This window comes from Syzygium oleosum, unplaced genomic scaffold, assembly GCF_021117445.2.
Source record: "Syzygium oleosum isolate NSW1041296 unplaced genomic scaffold, Sole_v2.1 Sole_v2.04, whole genome shotgun sequence".
Classification (NCBI taxonomy): Eukaryota; Viridiplantae; Streptophyta; class Magnoliopsida; order Myrtales; family Myrtaceae; genus Syzygium; species Syzygium oleosum.
In genome coordinates, this window is record NW_026607488.1 from 10,310,778 (window position 1) to 10,323,016 (window position 12,239).

Sequence of the window (12,239 nt, forward strand, 5' to 3'; positions counted from 1 at the left end):
TCGATCTTTTTTTAGACAAAAAAATTAGAGTGCAATTGAAATTAGACGTAAAGCTGGGATTTTTTACAAGACAAAAATATTTAGGGTACAATTGATATCGGACCTAAACTTGAAGGTTTTGTCTGAGACAAAAAAAGTTTAAGGTAGAATTGGGACTGAATCTAAAATTTAAGAATTTTTATGGGACAAAAAAGAGTTTAGGATAGAATTGGGACATAACCTAAACTTGGAGGCTTTTACGAGACTTATAGGTAAAATTGGGACAAGAGCTAAAGTTGGAGGTTTTTTAGGGTATTAGGTCCATTTCAAAAATAGCACTGTACACATAAGATGCCACATCAATTAAGACTAAAACAATAGCAAAATAAGCCAGATAGATCCCCACCTCAAATTTTCAATGAGTAAAAAATTGTGCGGGCTGGTGAAAAAAGGGTTGAAAATGGAGTGAGGTAAAGTGTATTCTACCCTGAGCTTAAAAAGGCCAAGGTCTGAAGAGAAGCATTCGGAAGAAAATGTGTCTTACAGAGAGGCGAAGGACAAAAAATATGATGAGATTACACATTTGAAATCACATTGTTTTTACTGAAAAATCATTTAACGGAACCTTGGCAAAGGGTAAATGTGTTACATAAGTATAAATTTAGAGTTTTTTTTATGTCATAATAAAAAGCTTAAGGTAAATATGTCACAGTGAACATAATTTGGATGTGTCACAGTAGGCATAATTTGGAGTTTTTTTGTGATTTTTTCCTTCTAAAATTACAAAAGCTAGATTAATTAGTCATACCATATCTGCGGTGATATTGAACTATAACATACTTTATCGTGGACATGGGATCGGCATTGATGAGTATTGAGGCTTGGGATTGGAGCGGTTGGTCGATTTCTGAAAGCGCGTGAAGGCAAGTGGGCTGGTGGCGCACGGCAGGGATAAGGGCTCAGGCCACCACACGCCTTCCCACCCACCACACCCCCGCCCCCCGGGGCGATCCGATGTATAGCTATATTAACGTTGACATAATTAATTAATTCAACTTAAATAAACGACATATCCTCGTCTTTAATCAAGGATCCACATTTGATTTGATGTATGAGTCCCTCGAAAAGGCTTGATCCCAAATTACTCGATATCTCCTCTTTTCTCGTTCCTAGCTCCAACCGTCGCAAGACCAACCACCCACCTCGCTGAAGCCGCCTCCAACTCCATCCGCCACCGTGCCCGGGTCGCTAATTGATAAATGTAACCACCATAATAAAACCAAATAAAATAACTTAAGAAAAATTAAGTAAGACGGATGAAATATCCAACAAGGCGACGTGGTTGCTGAAGGGAGCGTTTGGAAAAGTAGAAATCGGACACGAGCGGCTTGGAATAAGAATCCACATAACGAGCGATAAAATAAACATAACTTTTGATTTAGGAAGTGTTATGAGACCCATAATACCAAAATCAGAAAACTTCTTCCGAGCAGTATTCTATGGCTAAATTGGGGACCTGTTTGCAATTGTCTCGAGCCTCAAAATTTAATGTTGGGTGGATAGACTAAATGGACACAATTGGAATAGGTTTGTGACTGTTTTAGTAATTTTCTCGCTAAGTTGGGGACCTGTCTGCAATTGTTTCGAGCCTCAAAATCCAATATTTAGGTGTGTTTGGGGACACTATTCTATTTTTATTCCTAATTAGGCTTTTGTTTATTTTTCTGAGTTTATTAACTACTTTGGGTCATTTTCGGGGTTTCTCATAGGGGTGAGCATAATTTCAGGGTAGAACTTGGAACCTTAGAACCTGACCGGTGAAAACTTGTAGTCTTCATATTCCAAGGTATACAGGGTAAGTTTTAGGTTCAAAAAATTAAGGAATCTGTTTTGACGGGTAGGTTCTAGGTTATAGGTTTTAGGTTCTAGGTAGGTGGAACATGGAATCTGGAACATGAAACCTTAAACAAGGTTTTTGTGTTTTTTCTTGGTCTATATCTTCGCATGATCTTGCGGTGTTCCATGACATTAGATGATGAGTGTATAATCTAGAACCACTAATCTGAGCTTTTATTTTATGACTTGTTAATGTTTTATATTCTTCATGTGTCTAAATATAAATTGTGATCAGTGGATCATAACAGCAAGTGATGATAATTAAATGTGATAATTCACTGCAATTGTTCAATTAATAATATAGGTGAAACCTGATAGAACCTGGATAAACCTTGGAATCAATCCTGGAACTTGTAATAGGGTACGTTCTAGGTTCCAAAAAATAAGTAATTTATTCCCATAGGTGGATTCTAGGTTCTAGATTGAACCTGTACCAAACTTGGAACCACCCACCCTTAAATTCTCATGTTAACTAGGATTTCAAGAATATTTATTTCTTCTTTTCGATGTTTCAAACAGTGTTTTATCATAATTTCCCCATTACATAAAAGAGAAAGGTTTCTATGAGTTTTCATCTGAAAACAAATACCCGCGTGTTTGCACATCTGCATATTGGATTATCTGTATCTGTCTATTGTTTTTGCTAGGACCGACAATTCGTTTCATGTCGTGTTGAGACGGGAGCATAACACGAATTTAGCTACCCTGAACACAACACACTTAATAAACATTTCACACTGCCTTTGCAAGCCTAATCAAGCATGCCCCATGATATGCCATGACTTTGGTGTTGACACGACATGATGCTTTACCTGTTCATGACGAACGATAGACACGTAAAACACATGTATGCAAGACTATTTGTATTAACACGTTTAATACAGGTGTGCTATTGATTTTTACTTTTTTATGTTCTACGAGTTTTTATCCTTTAATATGATTTTATTTATTAATTTAAATTCACGAACCGTAATCAATGCGAAGGCAACGAAGTTTTTGATTTCGTTGCATGCTCGTCAATGCAACAGTGACGAACTTTTGATTTCATTGACATTGATCAATGCCATGGCAGACCAAGCAGAAATTTTGTCACCCTAGTCCTGTTCTGGTATGCTTTATCGCGACGAAGCAGACATCTTATCAATTTTTTGACCAATAACAGACATCTTATCTATACAGATGTCCGACCAAAAAAAATATCTATACAGAGAATATTTCGACCAAAAAAAAATTTATACAGAGAAAATATTGGATGGTGCAGCCTCTCCACGTCACCATGGGGCCGGCCTATCCAGCCGGCGACACATGCCGACTGAGAAAAGCCATCAGCTTCTTGGCGTTCAAAGTCCTGGAGAGCTCATCGAGGTGAGACAAGGAGCCGCGGTGGACGGCGAGGACGAGGCCAATGATGGGGAGGCCGGATGGGGCCCGGCACCGCCGCCGTCGCTCCTGGCATGGCGGGGCCTCGAGGGATAGCCGGAAGGCGAAAGTGGCGGTGAAGAGGAGGAGGAGGCAGCGGAGGGAGAGTTGGAGGCCGAGATGATGGCGGGTCTCCTCCCTGGCCATGTCCCACTTGACGAGCTCCTCGCCCGCTATCCTCAGCGCCTCCGACTCTCCCTCTGCTTCCTCCTCTTCGCCGCCATTTTCGCCTTCAGGCTATCGCCCCGACAGCCTCGCTGTGAAGCTCCGCCACGCCAAGAGCGACGGATGCAGATGGATTTAAATACGAAGGAGGTGTCGGTGTGCTGGTGCTGAGGTGGAACACGAGAAAGGTAAGACCTTGGATCCTCCAAAACTAGTAAGAAATCCTGGGTTTATTCAACCATTATCCTCGTGAGCCAATTGAACCTTATAATAAGGGCTCGCATGTACCTAGTCATGTTTTCCACAGTGGGAAACTTATCAAAAAAAATCTTAAAACTTATTTCGTTTTTATCAATTCCATCCTAAATTTTTTAATCGTGCAAAACTGAGTTTTAAATCTTTTCGCATTTTGCTATGTTGACATTTTAAATGAATATTTTTAATATTTTTTCTAATTTATTTATTTCTTTTCTTTTTCCCTTTTATTCTTTTCTTTCTCTTTTCCTTCTTTAATTTTTTTTTTCCTTTTCTCTTCTTTTCTTTTTTTCTTTTTCCCTTTTCCCTCTGCTGGCCATCGCCGGGCTTCGATGATTACCGGCCTCAGGCGAGGGCCACCCTTCGCCAAATCGGGCGAGGGCGAGGGCGAGGGACACTCGGGCCTAGGCTGGCAAGGGTAGCCCTTCGCCAGATTAGGATAGAGTGAGAGTGAGAAGCCGCATGTGTCCGACCTAGGAAATGAGACACGATGGAGACCATGTGAATGCAGGAGAGGGATTCTAATAGCATTCTCGTCTTACTTGCTTAGTCTTTCTTCTTCGTTTTTCTTTCTTTAGGTCTTATAAATTAAGAAATTAGGGTTTAATACTGTTTCTTTTCTTATCATGATTGAACGTTGAAGAACAAAACTTCAGCTGTTCTTCTTGGGTCTCTCTTCTTGTCTTCCTTACATCTTTTCTGTCTATTTTCAATCTCCGCATCCTCTTTCTACCATTTATACTGCGTTGATTTGTTATGCACGAGACATGTTCAGACACCTCAAACTTTTGGAGGATGTCATCTTCTTATAGGTAAGGATAGGGAAAACTGTTGGAATTGAACTCAAAATCTCTTCTTTTCTGCAAACTTGACCAATGTGGGGTTGAAACAAACTTAACCAGGTTGCCAAAACTTTTAACATGATATGCAGACTGGTCTCTCAATTTAAACAAATGTGTTACTCAACTTCGCTTTGACTTTCAGTCAAGTCAATCTGAGTCACGACCAGACGACCTGGCTGACCAAAATTACGTCAACAATCTAATGTAGCAGCTAACGGGACTTACTTGAATCTTTTGCATCTTTTGCGCACTGCAAAATGACCAGCGTGGATGCGTGTGATTGTATTGAACTTTACTTGTAAGCACTCAACTTTATGAATTTCATTGTAGGTCATCCGGCCTTAGATAGTTTAGGTCATTCAGCATTCTTTACATCTCAAAAATATCACTGCACACATAAGATGCCACATCAATTGAGACAAAACAATAGTAAAATAAGCCGTGTAGACCACCACCTCAACTTTTCACTGACTTTAAGTTGAGTGGGTTGATGAAAGAAAGTTGAAAATTGAAAGAGCTAAAGTGCATTTTACCCTGAGCTTAAAAATGCTAAAGTCTGAAGAGAAAAGCATTCGGAAGAAAATGTTTTTCAAAGAGGTGAAGGACAAAATGAATGACGAGATTACACAATTGAAAGGAAAAATGCAACAAGTGAAAAGTGAGAGCCATTTGTTCATGTGCTTGATGAAAGTTTCACAATTCTGGAAAGTCACCCAAAACTCCCTAAAATCAGTACATCAGATTATATCATTTGAGTGGATGAATGTCAAACTCAATCATCAAGTTTAACCAAGTAAAGACTAGACCCTTTCTATTTCATGCTCGGCAATGGCTGAATTTTCATCTCTCGACAAACCATAATCGACCTTAGCCTCCTCCCGACTTCAGTGTATTACTCAACCTGCACACAAGCAAAGCAAGTATCGGCATTAGCCCTCAGAGAAGTGCTACTGCTCCCTAAGCAAAAGCAAGACAAAGCAGCATTCACTACATAAATATGTAAGAAGGTAGACGATACCCACAAAAAACATCAGAGATTTATCAAAAACCAACCACACAGGATATGAAGTGTCTCATGATGCTTGTAGACTTAGGGAGATTGGGTTTAGCATATTCACATCAGAAGGCTGACCATAAGATGGGTTTTGGAAAATCCCAGACCCCTCAGACAGACACAGAGCAGTCACATATCAAAGCACATTCTATTCCAAAGACAAAATGAGATACTGATGAAGAAAACACCATTAAAAAAAAAAAGTTTCCTCTTGATGCTGCATGAGAAAACCGAGAAAACAAGGACAAGTTGGCCGTCGCTGATTCAATTCACCCAAAAAATAGTTACATATTCACATGACCAGGATATGTGCTGATTGCTGAGTAATTATGATCGGTGCACTTGTAACTGCAGAAAGGCTTTCCCTTGAGTCCAACAAGGAAAATCTCAACTAGAGACATCGGACATGTGAAGTCCGCTAGGAATTAATTGGACTGCAGTCGACTAGTTGGCAGTACATCGTAACACATCAATAGACCTTCTATGAAAGCATCCAGCTTTCTTATGTATTGAAAACATATATGAAAACATTAAGCTTCGATTACTAAGAGCTTGCAAACCAAAATATCAGTTTAGCTACTTTGGCTTACCAGTCAAGGCCCTCAAAAAGGCCCTCCCCTTTAATAGCAGAAGTTTTAAAGATAGCCCATTGGCGACTTTTGATCTTATGCAACTCCAATGCTTCAGTTATTGCAGCGTCATCAAGCGCTCCGGGAAGATCCTGGGAAGACCAAAGTGAATATCAGAAGAAACCCAAGGGCAAAAGATAGAGGAAGACGTGCAAAGAAAAGCCTTAGAGGTTGATGAGTGCTGAAATCATATGGTGCATATCAATTCAAATATTATTCGCAAATGCAATTCTCAAGAAGATAGCCAAAGTAAGCACCTGCTTGTTAGCATAAATCAGGACAACAGCCCCTTTTAACTCTTCTTCCTGCCAAAACACTAGAACTGTTAGAAGGGATGTAAGAAGTTGGTAAGATCCTAAAGATCCGTAATTGAGGAGTCATCAATTTCACCAAGACGGACAAAAACAAAATGGCCTTGGATAATTGAGATTCACGTGTCTGAGATCTAGGGTCTAAGCTACAACTCTTCTGTGGAAAACTTTGCAAATTTGGTAATAAAAACTTCTAAAACCCCAGACCCAGGCCACTGTTAAGTTGTTAAGATATAAGAGGACTAACTATAAGCTGGATTTGCCATGTTTTGAATTATCATAGGCTGAAAATACGAAAATGCTTCATAAATTATCCTTGTGTCTCCTTCTAATTGTTATAACAAAGCAAGAGATAAGTGGTGTACATTTTGATATTTCCATACTAGCGCACTAGACTTAAGTTTTTCCAAAAAGTGTTAATGAACTATCAAACCATAGTGATGATTGCCTTGAAATGCTGACATAGATAACACTGACCACAAATGCCCTCGTGTCACGTTTGACTGATTGCTAAGATTTAAATTGCAAAGTTCATGCATTTGTATTTAATTTTCTCCAGAATGGTAAAACAAAAATTTTCTAAGAGGGAAAAAAATTTGCTTTTGCAAAGAAAAAGAAAAAAATTTCCTGCAAAGGTCTATTGCATAGCCATTCCTAACCCTAAGGAAACAACAGAAAATAAGGTCATTGCACTTCAACTTTGGACACGTCTTATTATGCACCAAAAGTCCCTATAAAAAAGAACAATCAGTTACATACACTAAGCTTTTGTTAGAATGAGAGCCCTCTCTATTTACCGACTCTCCATGCAGATGGATGCAAGCCTGTATGCTGTCTTTTCTTTCTTTGCATCATAATGTAAGCTGACTTCAGATTTCTTTGTGTTATAATTTTTTTTTTCATTTTTAATGGTAATTGTGTATGAATAGATAAACTTTCCAAAATTTCTAGTTGGGTCCTTAATCAAATATGACATGTCAGTGAATAACGTCGATGTCAATGTTAGCATTTTTTTTAAATTTGACTATACACATGATTGACATAATTAACTATAGATGTACTTAATTGGAAAATTCTAACAAACTCAAATGGAAGTTAACTAAACAAGGCACGTACTTTCCATACATTTATCCCAAAAAATGAAGAGGGGATACCTCCAAGATAGCATGAAATTCTTCTTTTGCTATCACAAGCCTATCGGTGTCACTTGAATCAACCACATAGATAATGGCTTGAGTGTTTGGAAAATAGCATCTCCAATATGGCCTGGACAGGTCATAATTATGGGCGTTTATAAAGAAAATTGATAAGGCAATGATATACCAAACTATTCTTAAACAAGTATTGACGAAATCACAAAAGCTAGTGACATGACTAAGAATATAAGCAGATGGCACAAGGACATAGCTTGTGGCTTATTTCAATCTGAGAAGTGAAAACACGGACATTGCAATATCTAACAGTTTCAATGAATGTAAAAGCCATGGTAATTTTATTTGTTCGATGCAGTGATATCTTACATCAGCAAACGACAAATAGATAATCTTTCCTTTCTTTTATCCAGTGACTATAGTACTCATTCAAAAAGCAGAGCTCTCACTTCCCCTATTTTATTAGAATGTATATCTTCATCAATTATATTTTATAGCTCCACAACCAGGAGTTCTAGTTCAAAACCTACTTAACCATGCTTTGTTGTTGCCAGCCAGATCATCTTACAAATTATGGATCTTGCACGTGAAAGTGCCATCCAGACAAGCAATATCTACTATCCAACATTCATAAATCATGCTTCTGTAAGATTAAGACCTTCTACATTGACAAGTGATACTTCCAAACAAAATAACAGAGTAACAATAAATTCAGAATCTCCTATAAATCAATCAGATAAAAAAAAGAGTAACCATACAAATGCAGCAGTTACCTGATACTTGTTTGCCCACCTGCATCAACACACAAAAACAGTACCATCAGCATAAAGGGAACCTAATTCGCCTCATAGAAACCATTCAGCAAATGTTTCTCTATATAAAGCATGAAATATACTGAAAGCACAAAATCATCATTAACAAAGTAATCACCCCCAAATGAAGTATTGATGGTTCTTATGGTCCTTTCTCATTTTGGCTAGGAGCGTAGAAACTACACTGGAGAACTCTAGAATTTAAGAACAAGCACCAGCCATAACATTCATATTAAGAACACTGAAGACAATAGTCGAAAGAACTATGGAGATCAAAAACTGATAAAGCAAGAGGGACACTAGACACGAACACACTAGCTCTCACAATAGCAATAGTAGAGTTGACAGAATGCAATCAAGTCATATCCTGACAAATAAACAAGAAACAATTTTTCTGTGTGCTTCTACAAGGTCAATGAAAATTAAAACTTCTGTCCATGCAATTCAAAATAAAATAGAATGCTTCAACTTTTTCCATTTTTTTGGCAAGTAAACAGTTTATAATTCTTAAACTTCCATTCCTTATTCCAATAAGCATATTTCTAATTTCGATTAAAACATCAAAACCAATTATTCCGTAGCCATAAGAAGTTAACATCAATAGAAAGCCTAGACTCAGGAAAGAGATGACAGGAATAGCAACGATTGTGGCAACTCATTCCACAAATTACTTTCTATCTCAAATGTTCTTGTCAAGGAATTATATGCTTGTGCATGTTGGTTTTCCTTTGCATCTAAAGGAAGAGGTTTTGATATTATTAACAGCATAAAACATCCAAGTAAGTGTGAATAAAAATGCTCATTTACTGCAATCAACATATTTCATTAATTATGCAGAACCTTTCCAACACCAATCTGTTTCTGAGGGTTCTCACTAGTCATACTATTCCAAACACGTGTTTCTCTTTTGCAAAGTCAACAGATTTGCACTAACACATGTTAAGTATTAGTCCAGAGAAAAGCCACCTAGAAAATCCATATTTATAAAGGGTGGTTCTCTCGCCTATTTTCCCTCTCTCCCTTCATGTGCACAAACGATTTGCAGTCCAAATATTATACTGTTCACTAAACATGGTTGACCTAACCCTCCCTTTTATTTGAATGACCTAATCATGCTCATGTTTTGGAAAGTAACCATAAAGACAAAGTATTTGGATGGAACATGATCATTTCAACAATCTCAAAATCCCATTGATAACTTTCTTACTATTGCTTTTCTTCGCAACACTATGAAAGAAAGACTGTCCATCAGATAAATATAAGCCAATCTAGTCAGTTTTGTAAACACCACATAGGCCTCCATGATACACTTCAAACTTTATCCTTTCACAGAAGGATTGACTGAGTAAAAATAAGCACAGCATTTCATGGTATTGCATGGAGAAGTATATTTACATCCAGTATGTTGCTCTCATCTTAACTAACATAACATATCCGAATTGGTAATTCCACCATCAAATCAACATTCTGCGTCATAAAGATAGCTATACTACTTATCCACAGACAAGACACTGATATGGCATCGAGGGTTCAGAGTATATGATCGGAAAGGAACCAGCAAAAAACTAAAGCACAATCCACAAAGAGGAGTAAGAAAATGAAATATGCACTTCTTCTAGAAATTCCCAAACAAGTTAAAAAAATTGATAAAGTTGCAGCATAACCAATATGAATCCAATGACCAAAAAATGTCGCTCAGCTAATTTAATTCAGCATAATGTCCTGGCTCTATCCTTTGATTCTATTGGCATGACAAGTGTATGATCCTGTAAAAGTTAAGACAGGGAAAATTATCTAAAAGGATAAAAGAAACCAGCGTACCGAGATCCCAGACTTGAAACTTGATATTGTTATACTGGACGGTTTCCACATTGAATCCAATCGCTGCATCAGATACAAGATCACAAACACATCTCTCAGCACCCACACAGACGACAAACCCACACAAAGAAAGATTCAGCAAAGACAAGGGATACCGACTTGGAATAGTGGAAACAACTTCACCCATCTGCAGGCGATCTGCAGCAACAACCCAAATCACCACATCAGGACACAATCAAACAATTCCGACACGGACCCACCACCCGAAACCGCGAAACAAGAAAAGGGTAACCCCAGAACCAGAGGGACGTACAGAGGATCGTGGTCTTCCCGGCATTGTCGAGCCCGAGCACGAGGATCCGGGCCTCCTTGTTGCCGAACAGGGACGAGAACATCCGCGTGAACACAATCCCCATCTTGCTCCGGCCCGAACGAGGGCATGAAACGAGATCAGGAGATCAGATCTGCGGAAGAAGAGCAGAGCGCCCCCCCTGTTCCCCTCCCCGCGAAAGAAACGAAGTACCGTGAAGTGGGATCCAGCAAGAACGAGCACCAAGGTGATCTGCGAATTTCGGGGGGGTTTACCTGAAGATTGAGGAGAGGGGTCCTGCTGAATCGCCAATGTTTGGGCAGCGGAGCTAGCGGAATCGCTCGCTTTTAGCGCGAAACAGAGCTTCCCTTTCTTCTGCGTACGCCTGTTGTTTCTTCTCTTCCGGGGGTAGAGATTCTCTCTCTCTTGCGGGTGGGCCGAGGAGGAGGAGGACGAGGAGGAGGGGCAGTGAGGAGCTGGGCGGACTCGATTTTTTTTTCTTTTTGGGTTGTCGCTATTTTCCATATAGTTTGTATTTTCTGTATGAGTTTCTTCCTTGTTGTCAAACTATGTCTTCGTACTTTGTTCCGGCTTTTCTTTTCTGCCTCATACATCCGTGTCCTATTTATCCCTCATTGAAGTGAGATAGATATGCTATCCCTAAAACATCGACACACTTCGCCATTTCGAGGGAAATGTTTTTTAGTCTCCAGACTTGCTTCTCGAAACCGAACATTTAAGTTCCAGATTTTCTGATTCATAAGTTCCACTTTGTGGCAAGTGGAGAGCCTACTTAACCACATCACCTTACCGAGCTAATAACAAGTTCCTAATCAGAAGGTGCAATTCTAGGAGAAGATGGAGAGGATTTAGAAAGCCATGAGTTTAGAACACAACACGATTTTATTTCTAGGGCTAGGTCTGACTTCCATTACACAATACATTGCCTTATGTAGGCTTCAAACATTGGATTCCGCTCCTGGTAGTACAAACATCTTACAAGCATCTTTAAATTAGATGCAGTTACACTTTCATACAAACATATAATTCACACAACATAGTACAGATACTTTCACAGCTATAATTCATACCACATGCACAATTATCACATGCCTACTTTATTGTTGAATTCTTCTTTTGTGTTGTCAGTAGAGCTGTCTGAGCTATCTCCATCCTTATGCTGCCGATAAGCTCGAATAAGGCTGTTGATTTCCCACTAGGACAGGAATTGGTCGGCAATTGGGTCATCATGGATTCCTAACATGAATGTAGATCAGGCATCCGTCCTTTGTTTCTTGGATGGTGAGGGACAAGCCATATGTGGTTGGAGGTAGTGAAGGCTAGCTGTAATTGTGGGGGGAGGGGAATGAGGAGTTTGGGTTTTGTGCTAGCGGGCCACCCCATGGATCTTGTGAGGAAAAAGGAATATCTTGGGACCATGTGGCAGGTTTATCATCTTTATCATCAATGAGATCATATCCATAATACTCTCTAAGAGCTTGTCGGATTTTATAGCTTTGTTCTGGAAAATTTGGGTTTGAATGATGCGATACAGTATTACCATGATGCCATATCTCTAAAGGGAACAACCTGTT

General features: G+C 39.1%; 1 protein-coding gene across 2 annotated transcripts; it reads right to left on the reverse strand.

Annotated features, from left to right (window-relative positions):
* Positions 1–5,154: 5,154 nt before the first annotated feature.
* LOC115679500 (ADP-ribosylation factor 1) lies at positions 5,155–11,150 on the reverse strand. Of its 2 annotated transcripts, XM_056310911.1 has the most exons (10): positions 11,099–11,110; positions 10,920–11,063; positions 10,648–10,825; positions 10,494–10,532; positions 10,335–10,397; positions 8,475–8,493; positions 7,705–7,816; positions 6,497–6,544; positions 6,201–6,331; positions 5,155–5,457 (listed from the first exon to the last, which is right to left on the reverse strand). In XM_056310911.1, exons 3-10 carry the CDS (start codon positions 10,748–10,750, stop codon positions 5,424–5,426), a joined length of 549 nt encoding a protein of 182 aa, XP_056166886.1. In that variant the 5' UTR covers positions 10,751–10,825; positions 10,920–11,063; positions 11,099–11,110; the 3' UTR covers positions 5,155–5,423. The 2 variants fall into 2 exon arrangements, with proteins under 2 accessions (XP_056166886.1, XP_030458960.1); XM_030603100.2 differs by having other exon boundaries at positions 10,920–11,150.
* Between the last annotated feature and the right edge of the window lie 1,089 nt (positions 11,151–12,239).